This window comes from Branchiostoma lanceolatum, chromosome 14 (genome assembly GCF_035083965.1).
Source record: "Branchiostoma lanceolatum isolate klBraLanc5 chromosome 14, klBraLanc5.hap2, whole genome shotgun sequence".
Taxonomy (NCBI): Eukaryota; Metazoa; Chordata; class Leptocardii; order Amphioxiformes; family Branchiostomatidae; genus Branchiostoma; species Branchiostoma lanceolatum.
The window spans coordinates 689,309-704,905 of NC_089735.1; the positions used below are offsets into that span (position 1 = coordinate 689,309).

General features: G+C 40.4%; 3 protein-coding genes and 1 long non-coding RNA gene across 4 annotated transcripts; all 4 read right to left on the bottom strand.

Moving 5' to 3' along the window:
* Positions 1-1,851: 1,851 nt before the first annotated feature.
* Positions 1,852-5,497, bottom strand: LOC136449135 (zinc finger protein 226-like). Its single transcript, XM_066448988.1, has 2 exons — positions 5,372-5,497; positions 1,852-4,442 (listed from the first exon to the last, which is right to left on the bottom strand). The coding sequence occupies exon 2, from the start codon at positions 4,434-4,436 to the stop codon at positions 2,898-2,900; it is 1,539 nt and encodes a 512-aa protein (XP_066305085.1). The 5' UTR covers positions 4,437-4,442; positions 5,372-5,497; the 3' UTR covers positions 1,852-2,897.
* Positions 5,498-6,403: 906 nt separating this feature from the next.
* Positions 6,404-8,014, bottom strand: LOC136449137 (gastrula zinc finger protein XlCGF57.1-like). The gene has a single exon (XM_066448991.1). The coding sequence runs from the start codon at positions 7,965-7,967 to the stop codon at positions 7,176-7,178; it is 792 nt and encodes a 263-aa protein (XP_066305088.1). The 5' UTR covers positions 7,968-8,014; the 3' UTR covers positions 6,404-7,175.
* Positions 8,015-9,015: 1,001 nt separating this feature from the next.
* Positions 9,016-10,219, bottom strand: LOC136449138 (uncharacterized). The gene is made up of 2 exons (XR_010757982.1): positions 9,817-10,219; positions 9,016-9,335 (listed from the first exon to the last, which is right to left on the bottom strand). It is a non-coding gene; the product is annotated as an uncharacterized lncRNA (long non-coding RNA).
* Positions 10,220-10,328: 109 nt separating this feature from the next.
* Positions 10,329-11,764, bottom strand: LOC136448644 (zinc finger protein 761-like). Its single transcript, XM_066448282.1, has 2 exons — positions 10,754-11,764; positions 10,329-10,337 (listed from the first exon to the last, which is right to left on the bottom strand). Exons 1-2 carry the CDS (start codon positions 11,762-11,764, stop codon positions 10,329-10,331), a joined length of 1,020 nt encoding a protein of 339 aa, XP_066304379.1.
* Positions 11,765-15,597: the final 3,833 nt, after the last annotated feature.

A 15,597-nucleotide genomic window follows, 5' to 3' on the forward strand; every position in this document is an offset into this window, starting at 1 on the left:
CCATACTTAGTTCGAAATGTCAATTTCATTCTATTTTCACTCGCTGTCTATGTCGAGAGGAACTCCAAAGTCCAGGCTACTCTGCAGTCCGTACTGAGTCCACTGCGCCGCCAGCAACTCGTCCATCCAGGCCCACTCCCCGGGCCGAGCTGTGGATATGGATATGTATAAGATATTGCAATTTTGCAATTTTCAAAACCACACATTATTTATAGAAGTACTTACACTTTGTAAGTATATTGACACAGAAATGGGATGATTTCCTTGACGAGGTTGTCTGTTTGGGTGGTGTAATGGCTGCAGTACCATTGGATATTGTTAGGAAGCGCTGTAGCATTATGTTACAATCTATCTTGAGCTTTGCCAGAAAGACTTGATTACTTCCGCGTCGAACTGCAGAACTAGTCTGGACATGTTAGCCTGCAGAAGTGACAAATGCCAGATCGGAGGCATTCTTGAGGATCCCTAATCTGTCTTCTTCCTCTCACGTTATTTCAGCTGTGAAAAGGTCTGGTACTTGGCAAAAACATAACTATTTTCGCTGGGAATGTACGTGTGTACAATATCGCTACCTTAGGATGCACTGGTGCATGTTTAAACACACTTTCTGTTGCTGCAGTACCATTGAATATCATAAGGGAGCGTTTTTTTTAGGACCGTATCGAAGCCCCTGAAAGATTCCTAACCCACCCTCTTCTTACAGCTATGACAAACGCTGGTATTAGGAACAAAATAAGCTGTTTCATCTGAGAAGGTATGGATGCATGTTGAACACGCTGGTTGCTGCTTAATTGCTGAGGTGAAAATCATCATTTCCTGAAGTCTTTCCCGAAGTTTTCACTCTTGTCGTTAGTTTTTAGACAATGCGTGAAAACCAGGAAACATCTCTTGCCGCTTTCTGGTACTTATTAAGCTGTTTTTGCTTGATAGGTATGCGTTTTGCATACGGGTACCTCAGTGTGCTATGAATCCTTTTTGTAGGTGGCAATGTTATATCAACGTAAAACATACACCTTTAACCCATAAAAATAAATAAAGTAATATGTGTTAATGATGAAAACTACGGAATAGAAGAACAATTTCCACACATGAGCACCGTAAACAGACTAGCTAAAGAAAAGTTTATTTCTTTCAATGGCAGTCCACACTACGCGAGGTTAGAGATCTCGCGCATCCGAGTGCACATCTTCTCAACAAATCTCTTATATCTTTAAGATTAATTCAAGATAAGTATGAGCATGGGCAGTAGGCCTCAGCTCCGCGGACTCAAAACAATGGCGACTTTGTCTTCCCCGCTGAGCAGTAAGACATCCTACCCCATAGTTATGCAAATACTCCAGACGGCCCCCCGTCGTCCAATGTGAGACAGCCGCTCGGGTAAGTTCGGGATCCGCTCAGCCTATCACCCGATATCCCGGTGTATATATATAGACTCTCCTTCCGAGGCCTACAGCCTATGGTATGAGATGCAGTACCACCACCACCACCACCCTATCTGGTACACAACGCGATATCATTTCATGTTTTGTTGTCATGCCCGACTCCTATATCCACATACATAGGTCAATTTCTCTATAAATCATTCCCAAAGAGAGACAGAACTACCGATAAAATGAATATATTGTAACCCATATACTGGTATCGATAATATTTTGTAGTTAGAATTGCAGGATAGATTAGCCTTGTAGTATTGTGGATTTAATGCCATACATTGTACAATGTACGATTGTTGAGCAATAAAGTTCATTCAATTATTCATTCATTCATTCATTCATTCATTCACTTAATTGACCGATTTGTTTCTAATATCAACCCATGAAGATAAAGAAACACAGTTAACACAAGAAGAACGAGATTCAGCGCTATGTAGAATCTCAATAGGCCTGTTAATTTCTTTAATCTTTGGTGCACATATCTAAAACTATGAATAGTATCATAATAATAAGTATATAGAAGTGGATATTGGCAGCAGAAAGACCCCCTTTTAAGACCCCTGACAGGATTAAGGAACACTAGCTACACAAAAGGTAAACTGTAAGCTAGTGATAAAACAGAGCAAATACATAAATACTACGAAATAGTAAAATGGTAGATAAATGAAGGCAAAACTACTAAAAGTAAAATGAAATAGATGATAGCTTCCATAGTTGGCGTGGACCCATCATAACGACTATGGTGCTATTGACGGGGCCTTTAACAAGTGAGGCACATTTTTCTCTTATCTATATGGCAAAAGATCTCTAGCATTAAAAAAACATCAGAAAGTTATAATTTCGAAGTTAAGGTGAATATGTAAAGCATCTATCTATAAGTGTTTGACAACAAAATATATTAAATGATATACTTCTTCCCATGTACGGTTAACTTATTGTGCTTTCCAAAACGTTCTACCCATGTCAATTCTTTTCCACTGTTTTCAAGCACATGTTGAAACAGCATTGGCACTTCACCATGACTTGCACAGTAGTGACCCATACTATACTTAACTGTATTCTATTTATACCTGTCTTCTCATGCCTCTATATCTGGACCTTGACCCATAGGGCATAGGTGATGGTCAGTACAGATGGTCAGTACATGTACAGATGGTCAGGAGGCCATAATGCAAATGCAATTTCATGGCAAAGTGTAGTTTCCGTCACAGACTCTATATGAGTCAAGTATTTTGAGGGCTAACTGAGATGTTATTTTTCAAGGATGGCATTTCAGTTCTCTTTGTGCTAGTTTTGTGAGTGGTTGGCCTCCTTTGAGACCCTGAGATTTACGAGACTCTAGGGAAGCCTGCCACAAGGAATTGAGAAGAAATAGAACTGATATGCCATTAAAAACTCTTTATAAGCCCCAGAAAGCATTTCTTATGGAGTCTGCTATGGAGGCTAGGCAAAGTGTGGCTTATCTCAATAGTGAGTAGCCATGTGACTTGCCAAACCTCCTTTTCGACGCGCACGGTACCCACACAGGTCACACTTGTACGGTTTGTCTCTCGTATGTGTTTTCATATGTCTGGATAGGTTGGAGCGGGTGGTGCGAAATCCACACACCCCGCACAGGAAGGGTTTCTCGCCGGTGTGCTCTTCTTTGTGCCGCATCATGCTAGTTCTCCAGGCCGTGCTGAAGTCACACTGGTCACACTTGTACGGCTTCTCTCCTGTATGTACTCTCATATGCTTGGAGAGGTGGGACTTGCTAACTGTAGTGTACCCACACTCCTTACACATGTAGGGTTTGACGCCAGAATGTTTCGCCATGTGTATGTCCAAATCCACTTTCCTGACTGAGTAGTAGTCACACTTGTTACACACGTACGGCTTGTCTTCTGTATTAAAATGTGTCTTCATATGATATGATAGAGCAGACTTGCAAGCTGTCCTGTACCCACACTCCCCACACATGTAGGGCTTGTCACCAGTATGTTTTGCCTTGTGTGTCTCCAAACAGTATTTCCGACCTGTGGAATAATCACACTGATCACACTTGTACGGTTTCTCTTCCTCATGTTTGGCCATGTGTACCCGTAGGCCCACTTTCTCAACAGTAGAAAAGTCACACTGGTCACACTTGTGAGGTTTCTCCTCGGCTGACATATGCGTACCCATGTGTCGTTTCAGATGGTCTTTACGACTTGCGGAATAGTCACACTGATCACACTTGTAAGGTCTTTCTCCAGTATGCACTGCCATATGTCTGGTAAGATGGACGGGGTTAGTCGTTCTGTATTCACACTCGGAACATACAAAGGGTTTCTCACCGGTGTGTTTAGCCATGTGTTGTATCAAGTTAGATTTCCTGATGACCGTGTAGTCACACTGGTCACACTTGTACGGCTTCTCTTTAGTGTGTATTTTCTTGTGGAGGTATAGCCTGTACTTCTCAGCAAACCCGAACCCGCACTCCTCACACTGAAAGCGTTTCTCACCGGTGTGTACGTACATGTGTCTATCTAGACTTATCTTCCAAGCTGTCGAGAAGTCACACTTATCACACTTGTACGGTTTGTCTTCTCCATGTTTGGCCATGTGTTCCCGTAAACGCACTTTCTGAATAGTAGAAAACTCACACTGGTCACATTTGTATGGTTTCTCCTCTGATGACATATGGGTACCCATGTGTCGTTTCAGATTGCTTTTATTGCCTGCTGAATAGTCACAATGCTCACACTTGTGCACCTTCCCCTTCCCTCGAACTGTTGGTGTGTCAGGCTTTTCCCCTGTCACAAAGTTGGGCTCCGCAGAAATGTGCCGTTTCTCATCACCGCTTTCCTGGTCGAAATAAAGTTGTGGCACTTGGAGAAAGCCAGCCTGACAGCTGCTTATGTCCAATGGTTCTGCTTCAGGCCGGTCTGCCATCACACTTTGATGTCTGCCAACCAGAACTTCGGCGGGAGACCCACACCTACGCAGAACTTCAGTGGGAGACCCGTAACTCGACGATGCCATCCTGCTCTGTAGGGGATGCAACATTACGTCACTTACTCTATTTACCTCTCTCTATTAGGGGTGGGTATCGGTACCGTGTACCGGTACAAAACCGGTATTTCTTAATGGACCGGTCCAAAAAAACCGGTCCGTAAAAAATCAGTGGACCGGCCTATGGACCAATTAGAAAATTCATAGTACCAGGCGGCCACATAACTGGTCTAAGAAAATACAAAACAGCAGATTTAACTTCGTTTTCGGAGACGTTAGCTGTGAATCATATCTAGAAACACTTAAAGGATTAGTAAACACACGGCGAGAAGAGTATAATTATAATTTTGAGACAAAGTGCAAACCTAAGAAATTATATCGTTCCAGACATGACGTTTGGAGATTTTTGCGTGTGTCTCCCTCTCCAAAATATGATGTACTGCGACACTACTATAATCAGGTACAGGTACAGGTCCGGACCTGGACCTGACCCTCTGGACCTGGACCTGACCTGAATTGTTTGTACCGGTACCCATCCCTACTCTCTATCATCAACGGTAAAATAAATGAAATGTACACACGTCAGCAATACTCTGAACACTATTGTAGTTTATTCTTTTATGAATCTCCTTGGATTGACCACTTTAAAAAAAGTCTATTTATTTAGTGACGCTGTGATGTCCAGTGTAAGCCCTGGTAACACTTTGGAACCCATTGCACGAACACGGGTGTTAAACAAAACAAAAGAAGGCATGATGTTTCTGCGGATGAAAATACATCTTTTAAATAACATTGCGAAGAAAGGGTATGTCTCTTCATAATCACAGAATCATAGTGCCCCCCTCCCCCTCCCCACATGCCATGTGCATGTATGCACATGAAACTCATTTGCCGCCCGCCCTCAAAATGTCTTAAAAGGCTCCGGACAATTCAGGGTTACAAATAAAGTAAACAATATTCCGTACCGCTATTCGTGCTCCAAATGTCGGGTTCTAAGTAATCGCAAAATTTCCTAGAAATTTCCTAGAAGTTCATCTGCAAGGAGCATCGATGACCATGGAGGACACGTTGACAGAAAGGGTCAAAGGAGGTCAAAGGTCGTATAGCCGCCTGATGATAACAATTTGGTCAATGTAGCAAGTTTGAGGCTCATCTGCCAGTGCTTCAGCTGAGTACATCAGCTCAAAATCATCCAATATCGAGACAAACAAGTAATCAACAAATAAATATCCCTACTGACGGTCATACATACTATTTTTTGTCGTTTCTTTTAAAAACTGAATCATAGTCAGTTAATCTGACATATTGGATATATTAGATAATCAGTGGGTTGTCGATCTTTGACCTTATAATTTGTAGAGGAAATTTTGCTTAAACGACCATTGCATCTAATTTGGAACAAAAGATATTCCAGTACGTTTCCTTGTGGAAGACGGACTAAATGAACTCCTCTGGTATATCATTCAGTATATTTGGCCAATTTCTACATTTTTCCGGCAACACAAAGAGTACGGCATAACCTAGCTCACGGTTGCTACTACGCATGTGCAGTGTCAAAGGTGGAGGCCCCAGAGACGTGAACAAAACCCGTCGGAGCGTAAATGTTATGCAACTCGAGATAATGTCGAGGCAAGCACTGTTTACAAGCCGGGAGCCCTTCGCCTTTGACATTGCACGTGCGTAGTAGCAACCGTGAACTAGCTTATAGACAACTGCTATTGTAGAAATGACCAAACATGAAACTTTATGCCTCAAGAGTTTTTCTTTTTTTCAATCTCTATAAATTCTTATTCATGAAATGATTATGAAGTATTGAAACGTTCATACAGATGTTGATTCAAATCATAAATCTATCTTCATAAATGTACATCAAGCCATGTGTTTGAATGTTGTTGCTGCTACATTCCTAAGAGAAATTTAATCAAATCAGCCACATTTCCTCAGTTAATATCTGACAAAGGACATACTAGTATATCGAAGTGCATCATCATGTGCAATAGAAACAATAATAACATGCGCAATTGCACGTTGGCAAAAATGTTGCATGTAATTTGTTACTAGTTACCTTTACAAGCAAAATACTATATTAACATATGATATAGTCATAAGAAGACACATACATGTATAAGCTCTCGGACAGTATAGTATTACATAAAAAGCAAATTTTACAAAGAGGAAATTTAAAAAAAATAATTGGGTTGCTCAGCAGTAATTTCAGTGCTACTGTGCAAGGAATAAACCATCATGACCAAATGTGATCCATTAAGAATAAGATGGCAGGCTTAAATATCCAACAAAAAATGTGTTCACCTGAGCACATTTGGTATCCTTTCTATTGTGTACTAGTAGATCATTTTCACCTGCATGCATATGGCTTCTCCTTGATAAATTCTAACAAGGGCCAGTAATAAAATTGTCTCTACAAGGTCTTATTTTACTACATGTCTACAAGTGTCATGAGTAGAAAATCCTCACATAGTCAAGTTCCCCTTTTCAGTATCCTTGGTGTCTTATGTAGTTGAGTTTTGTAAGAAGACAGAACTTTCCTGTCTGGTTGTGTCTATAAGCTCTTCCACTGAGGTCCACACATGTCAAAGGTCAAGTAAGCAGGTTCTACATATTCTGCAAGTTCAGTAGTATGGTAGTGATGATGATTCTTGGGAAATGCGACTAGCAGTCATTATGGAATTACATTGGCTTGTAGGAGTGGGGATGTCAGACTGTTTCGCGACACACATACACTTGGCTACAGTCGACTGGCTCACACTTTTAAATCTTCCCTTTCGCTGGGAAATGCCTGGCAACATGTCGGTTGAGCTGGTATTTACGACGTCCTGAATAGTCACACAAGTCACATTTAAACGGCTTCTCTTCTGAGTGGACCTTTGCATGTCGGTACAGGTTGGACCTGTCAGCTGTCCTGAACCCGCACTCTCCACAACTGTAGGGTTTTTCACCGGTGTGTTTAGCCTTGTGTATGTCCAACTGTCCTTTCCTTGTGGCAGAAAAGTCACACTGGTCACACTTGTGGGGCTTCTCTCCTGTATGTTTCTTCATATAATTTGATAGCGCAGCCTTGTCAGCTGTCCTGTACCTGCACTCCCCACACTTGTAGGGTTTCTTACCAGTGTGTTTTGCTATGTGTATATCCAACTGTCCTTTCCTTGCTGTGCAGAAATCACAAAAGACACATTTGTAGGGTTTCTCTCCCGTATGGACTTTTGCATGTCTGGTCAGGTGCGACTTGGTGCCAGTTTTGTACCCGCACTCCCCACACACATAGGGTTTTTCACTAGTGTGTTTGGCCTTGTGTGTATCCAAGTCCGCCTTTCTACCCGAGCAGTAGTCACACTGGTCGCACTTGTACGGCTTTATATCAGTATGTGTCTTCTTGTGCTGTGCGAGGTTAGACTTGTCCGCTGTGTCGTACCCACACTCCACACAGATGTAGGGCCTCTCCCCCCGGTGCTTAGCCATGTGCATGTCCAAGTTTTGTTTCCACGCCGTGCGGAAGTCACAGAGGTCACACGCGTATGGCTTTTCTCCCGTGTGCGTTTTCATGTGCTGTGAGAGATGAGACTTCTTGGATGACCTATAGTCGCACTGTCCACACTACAAAAAATGCCATTCTCGTTTTTTCTTGTTTTTTCTTTGTTGAAGAAAAATTATCTTCCAGAAAGAAAATTATTCTGTGTGCAAGAATAAGAACGAATAAGGAAATGTCAGTGAGGACGTAAGGAATATAAACTTTTTCTTAGAATATTTTTCTCTGACCAAGTTGTTTTTTCTCACACATATTTGACTAAAACCTCGAAATAAATTTTCTTGTTGTTATGATTCTTCTTTGGCACAGAATTTTTATCTAAGATATATAAATTTCAGAGGGAAATATTCTAAGAAAAAGTTTATATTTGTTACGTCCTCACTGACATTTTCTTATTTCTTCTGTCCTCAAGAATAAATTTCTTACACCTTGAATGAGTTTCTTGCACTAAGAGTGAGGTTCTTGAAATAGGAGTACCTTTCTGTCCTCAAGAATGAATTTCTTACATCTAGAATGAGTTTCTTCCACTGAGAGCGAGGTTCTTGAAATAGGAATACCTTTCTGTCCTCAAGAATGAATTTACATCTAGAATGAGTTTCTTCCACTAAGAGCGAGGTTCTTGAAATAGGAATACCTTTCTGACCTCAAGAATGAATTTCTTGCACCTAGAATGAGTTTCTTCCACTTAGAGCGAGGTTCTTGAAATAGGAATACCTTTCTGACCTCAAGAATGAATTTCTTACACCTAGAATGAGTTTCCTCCACTAAGAGTGAGGTTCTTGTAATAGGAATACCTTTCTGTCCTCAAGAATGAATTTATTACATCTAGAATGAGTTTCTTGCACTAAGAGTAAGGTTCTTGTTGTAGGAATACCTTTCTGTCCTCAAGAATGAATTTATTACATCTAGAATGAGTTTCTTGCACTAAGATTGAGGTTCTTGTTGTAGGAATACCTTTCTGTCCTCAAGAATGAATTCCTTAAACCTAGAAACAGTTTCTTGAATCAAGATGGAGGTCTTGAATCAAGAATACCATTTAATAAATCAATGATACTATAATTTAAATATGTTCCAATCATATTTATTATCATTGATCTAATTGTTTAGTACACAGTTTTGGATTTTTCTTTCTCATGCCCATTCTTAACCAAGGATTGCAAAGATCAACCAGTTTTCAATACAATTGTTTCCATAAATGTTTCACATTTGATGCTGTGATAAAAGCACATTTTCTCTGTGCTCATACAAATAATTAATTGTCCTTCTAAAACTGTCAGTTCTGCAGTGTTGTAGCTGTCCTTCTTATAATCAATGACTTGTAATTGTTGAAAGATTTTCCAAACTTGAGACGGGGGCATCTTCTTTGGTCCAACAGGTTTCTAAGTCTAGAAAAACACACAAAAAAGATGACGATGACTGTCATTTTCCTACATCGCCCCCCTCCCCCGTATACATGCATGGGGATGGGGGATTATGCATTTGCTTGAAAATGTTACACTCATACTTTTTTAGTACCTTGTAGGTATCACTGCACTTAACGAACATGTTCTGCAATTACTGGTTGGCTGTATCATGCAACCACAAACACAACAAAGGTTTCTAAGCCTAGAAAAACACATAAAGAGTTAGTGACTGTCATTTTCCTATATCGCCCCCCTCCCCCATATACATGCATGGGGGAGGGGGGCTTGTGCATTTGCTTGAAAATGATATACTTCAACTTGTTTAGTACCTTTTAGGTATAACTGCACTAAACGTACATGCTCTGCAATTACTGGTTGGCTGTATCATGCAACCACAAACACAAAACTAAGAGTATCTACTTGGGAAATAAGTTATTTTCATGCCAGACAGGCTATAACATACCTGGAGCATATCTGTTGATGGCGTTGGCCTGAGGAAGCATTTTGGAACTTAAAACAAGTCATCTACGCTGTGTAGTGAGTCCCACATGATACCAAAAAGTGTCCTCACGAAACTAGCCACATCTTTCCCTATTATTGTAAGATCTAAACCGCACATCAGGCAAATACAGCTGGAGCCCAAACTCAACGGTCCACATTCAAACTCTCTTTACAGCAAAGGATGATGGGAGTATTAAATTAGCATAATTTACTTTCTCATTACAAGAAAAACAATAATTATCTTCTTGAGCTTAACAATGTTAAGAAAAGAAAGGAAATCATGCAAATTCGAACTTTCATTTTTAGATAACACAGAAAAGCAGGAAACATCTTTCTTTAACTTTGTGGAAAAGGAATTCGAACAGAAAAACCTTGGGAATTACTTCTTGATTTTCTCATTTTTCTTAACTGTATTTGGTCAAGAAAATCCTTACATCTTCTTAGATATACTAAGAATAGCAAGAATCATATTCCTCAGACTTCCTAAATCAAGAAATATCAAGAATGTTTTCCTAGTGAAATGAAAGTCTAAAGAAAAATTCATGTATGGCAAGAATAAAAGTCTTAAGAGTAGATTCTGTAAAATACTCCATTTCACCAAACAAGAAGCAAATATTGTGTGAAGAATAAGGAAGAAAGATTGACTAGAATTTCTAGAATATTCTTGCTGATAAAAAATCAGACTAGAAATCCTCTCTTCACCTAAGAAAAACAAGAATAAAACTCTTAATGTAAGATTTAACGTACAAAGGTTTTGCGTAAGATTTCTTGATTTTATTGAAATGCTTTATGGAAGAAAATCTTTCTCTCAATAAGAAAAATAAGAAAACAAGAAAAAACGAGAATGGCATTTTTTGTAGTGCACACTTGAAGTGTTTCCCGTCTGTATGTATTTTTACATGTTGGAAGAAGTAGGACCTATCAGCTGTCCTGTACCCACAATCCCCACACACGTAGGGCTTCTCACCGGTGTGGTTAGAAATATGCACATCCAGGTATCGTTTCCACGCAGTGCGGAAGTCACACTGGTCACACTTGTATGGCTTTTCTCCTGTGTGTTTCTTCACATGTCTGTTCAGGTGGTATCTGTTCCCTGTCTTGTAGTCGCACTCCCCACACATGTAGAGATTCTCCCCGGTGTGTCTAGCCATGTGTATGTTCAAGCTTTTCTTCCAAGCTGTGCTGAAGTTGCACTGGTCACATTTGAATGGCTTCTCTGATGCATGTATATCTGTGTGAGTCTGCATGCTTAACTGCTGATATTCAATAGCTCCACATGGGTTACTGTGCTGCATCCTTTCTTCTGTTTTAATCTTCACATCTCTGTAGAGCATAGTCATGTATCCATCCTCAGACATGTAGGGGTCTTCACTGTTGTGTCCACCCACGCCACACATGTAGGGTCTCTCACCTGTGTATCCAGCCTCCCCACACATGTAGGGTTCCCTGGATGTATGTTCATCCTTCGCACACATGTAGGTTTCCCCGTCACTCATGTAGGGTTCTCGAGTATTTCCACCTTCCCCACACATGTAGGGTTCCTCGCTAGTGTGTTCACTCTCCCCACACATGTAGGGTCTCTTACCTGTGTTTCCACCCTCCCCACACATGTAGGGTCTCTCACCTGTATTTTCATCCTCACCACACATGTAGGGTTCCTTGCTACCATGTTCATCCTTCCCACAAGGCTGATCACTATTGTGTTTACTCTTCCCAGACATGTAGGGTATCTCACCTGTGTTTTCATCCTCCTCACACATGTAGGGTCTCTCACCTATGTTTTCATCCTCCACACACATGTAGGGTTCCTTGCTACCATGTTCATCCTTCCCACAAGGCTGATCACTATTGTGTTTACTCTTCCCAGACATGTAGGGTTTCTCACCAGTATGTCTGCCCTCCCCACACATGTAGGGTTTCTCGCTGGTGTATTAATCCACATCACACTTGTAAGATTTCTCGCCACACTTGTAGGGTTTCTCTCTATTGTCTTCAACCACACCATACGTGCAGGGTTGCTCACTTGTGTGTCCATCCTCCATATATGGTTCCTCCCTATCTATGTATGGTTTCTCACTACTGTGTCCAACATCTCCACACATGTAGGGTTCCTCTCCAGACTGTTCAGTTATATCCTCCATGTTGGACACTTCCTGACAGGTCACCATGCCAGTGCTTGGCTTTCCTGTGACGTCATCTGCCAACGCGGGGCCATTTTCTTGGGGAACTTCAGTAGGAGACCCACAACTTGTGGATGCCATGTCTTATCCTATATCAGGACAAAAAGAAAATCACAAATTTACCGATTGTTTTGGATGTTGAGAGTTACTCTAAAAGGACAAAAGTGCAAATTAAATATGATAGTCATTTTTTTAACCCACTTATCGCATCAGGTAAATATAACATATTGACATATCGACCGAGAAGCAGAGGGATGAAAACTCTTTCTGACCTGTTTGATAAAAAGATGTCTAAAAAAAGAATAAAGATGAAAACAAGTATAGAAAGAATAGAGTAGAACGTCAACAAAACAGAGCTACTATAGTCTATAAGCTAGTTCGGAGTTGCTACTACGCAGGTGCAGTGTCAAAGGTGAAGACCCCCGGCTCATATACAGTGCTCGCCTGGACATTGTCTAAATTTGCATAACAACTGTCTAGATTTGCATAAGAACGCCCCGACTGGCTTTGTTTACGTCTCGGGGGCCTTCACTTTTGACACTGCACATGCGTAGTAACAACTCCGAACTAGCTTATTACTAAGTATTCAAATATCAGAAAATATTATATCTTTGCTGAACAAAAGGGGTGCTAGTGTCACCAAAATTAAAACAGTGGATGTCATTTGAAGAGAGAAGAAAAATTTCCAGACTATGCCAATTAAATTCCTACCGCGGAAAAAAAAAATTACACTACGGAGTGCCAAAGATCACCCCGGCGGCGGAAAGTAGCTTCTGCCCCGAAGAGAGCCCGGTCAACCCACGCTGGACCGGATGCCGGGTAAGTACGTACATAGCCCCATTCAAATATCTAGGTGCTTCGGTGTAATAGCATCGGTGTATGTTTTCACAGTAAAAAAAAATAAAAAACATAGGTACACGGCTGCTGCAATTTGGCTGCACAGAAATTCATATATAAGTAAAGACTTTGCCCCCCTCCCCTCTTATTTATAGAGGCAACTAAAATACAAGCGAGTCTTTCAATCCCGGAAAACCTAACCTTATAGAGAGAAACGTCTTATATACCTACTGCTGTCGCTCGTCTTCTTCTGCGTTACCAGCTAATACGATAACCCGGCCCCAATTCTAAGAATTTTTAGTCAGTTTACGACGAGCCAGAAGCAAAATGGCGGATACGAATAGTTGAGGTGAAAGGTGAAAGTTGAAATCTGGATCTGAATTAATTACTACTCATTGTCATAGTATGTCAGCTAAACCGTTAAGGGATAAATATCGCAAAACTAAAGCAATAGTCGGAATTGGTACAAAAAAACATGCACATGAAAAATTGATAAATATATGGGATTCTAAGATATGTTACTATTGCCCAAAACAATTCATAAATGCCAAATGTTATAAATACTTTAATTTACATCCTGTGTGGAAACATAGCCAATCTACAAGGCTACATTAGATGTACGTTGATGAAGGTTAGACATCCAGGTAGTAAGATACGCAACTGGATAACATCTTAAAACATTCTTTTTTAAGGCGTATATTAGATCAGTTTCAGCGTTTTGGGCGTGTTTTGCTGCATGCTAGTGCGTATTTTAATGTAGCTACTCTTTGCCTTCGGAAGTTCGCTCTCTGCTTGGAGATTACTGATCAGGCGAATACCAAGTGTCCTGTGAAGGTAACTAGTATAAATCTCTCATTCCAAGCGTTGAAATACATCTAATAATGATATTGGCATTTTTGTCAAACCTCACGGTGGCCTGGACTGGTACTGCATATAAAAAAATCTAGTATAATACTAGTAATTCAGAAAGCCAAAATTGAAGCAATTTGGGCTCTGAGTTTGTCCTCCAATCTTTAACCACTTAAAACTGTCGTTTTGACAACCCAAATCGCTTCTTCTGTGGTTAGAATTTGCATAAATGTGATGAAGGCAACGATACAAATTAAACATGTTACATCTTGACACAGTTTCTTTACTTTGGTTTCTGCTCTTATTATGTAAACAACAGTTACAGTAGCCCCCTGGTCTGTGACCCAAGTACAGGGCCGATCGGTTTTAGAGACGTGGTGTGCTTTGAGAGACTTGTTAGAGTCGGCAATTCAACCGCGTTAGATTGTTGTGTTTACATAGAAATCATTCATGCACGAAATACCCAAAACACATACTCAAAATGCATCTCAGTCACAAGATATGAGTAAAGATCACCTCTGACCGGTTTCAGAGACACAGTACGAGACTGATTGTTACACCCGGAGGGAAGTGAGGTGAAATGTCCTGTTTATACACAAATCAGTGAAGCATTATAATTACTGAGACAGCATCCTCTACTGGTTTTAAAACTCTCAATCCGATCACAGTAATAGAAAGTAAAAATTAGTGGTGATCGGGTCTTAAAATGGCGATACATTTCTTTATGACCCTGCACTCAGGGATTTTGTTGGTGAGACGCTTTGGAGAGCTTTGATCAAGCTTAACCAAGTGACTCGTAGCATGGATGTTAACACCTTGATTCAATTCGTTTTTTGTCACCTTTGACTTTTGTAGTGCTTAACTACATGTACGTCTTTGACTTCTTTTGAAAAGGTTATAAAATGGTTATAAATGTCAGCAAAGGATGTCCTCGTCAGGTAACGGTGCATCCTGGCGTAGTTTCTGCACCATCCTGATATATTTGCCGTTTAGTACTGTTTGCAGTCGCTCAAAGGGTAGAACATTTGAGTTGATGGTAACTGTGTGCCCTATCCCCGCTGAAAAAGTCATGTAGCGATCAGTGTTCTTCTTGCACATACATTGCCGGCTTCCTGCCTCAGGCAGAGCAAGAGAACAAGGGTCGCACAGATTCCAACTCTGTCTTAGTAGAGCACTGCATGTATGCCTCGATATCTTTGACATACTCTGAGACGGACTGCTCACCAGTTACCAAGTAAACGCGGATTAAAGTGAACAAGAGCTGGGGTGTTTACTCGGTGTGTTACCAAGATTCAGACACTTCGATTTTTCGGATACCTGCACTTTATTCCAGAGGAGCAAAAGAGTACAACGACACCAATCCGTATATACGTGTATAATGATGCGGGCGACATTACCGAACGTTTGCAACGACATAAAAAAATGATATGTAGGTTGAGGCTAACTAAGCAAAATGCAACAGGAAATACATAATGGCATGCTGTTCTAGGCGTAAAGACCAAAAAGACCAAAAATCTCGTTAAACAGACAAACAAACAAACAAACAAACAAACAAACAAACAAGTTACTTATTTTGTAAATTCGAGTAGAGTAGTCGGGAAAAGCTATATTGAACAAGGTACAAGTACATCTTAAGAATCTATCTATCTTTATCCATCTCGTTATTTACCTATTTATATGTAGATGAAAAAACCTAAAGGATATTCTTTACAACGATGATATTATTACAACATTGACAAACTAAATCGAATCTTTATAATGTAAAGATTGTATGATCTTGTATGATCTAATACGAGTACAAGCATGTATATGCGACAGCAGCTATACAAATTATGAGTCTGTCTGTGTTACTAACTAACTAACTACAGTACATGAAA

Excerpts from the sequence above, each read along its gene's own strand:
- LOC136449135 (XM_066448988.1), bottom strand. The coding sequence starts at position 4,436 with ATGGCATCGTCGAGTTACGGGTCTCCCACTGAAGTTCTGCGTAGGTGT.
- LOC136449137 (XM_066448991.1), bottom strand. The coding sequence starts at position 7,967 with ATGAAAACGCACACGGGAGAAAAGCCATACGCGTGTGACCTCTGTGAC.
- LOC136448644 (XM_066448282.1), bottom strand. The coding sequence starts at position 11,764 with ATGTGTGGGGAGGGCAGACATACTGGTGAGAAACCCTACATGTCTGGG.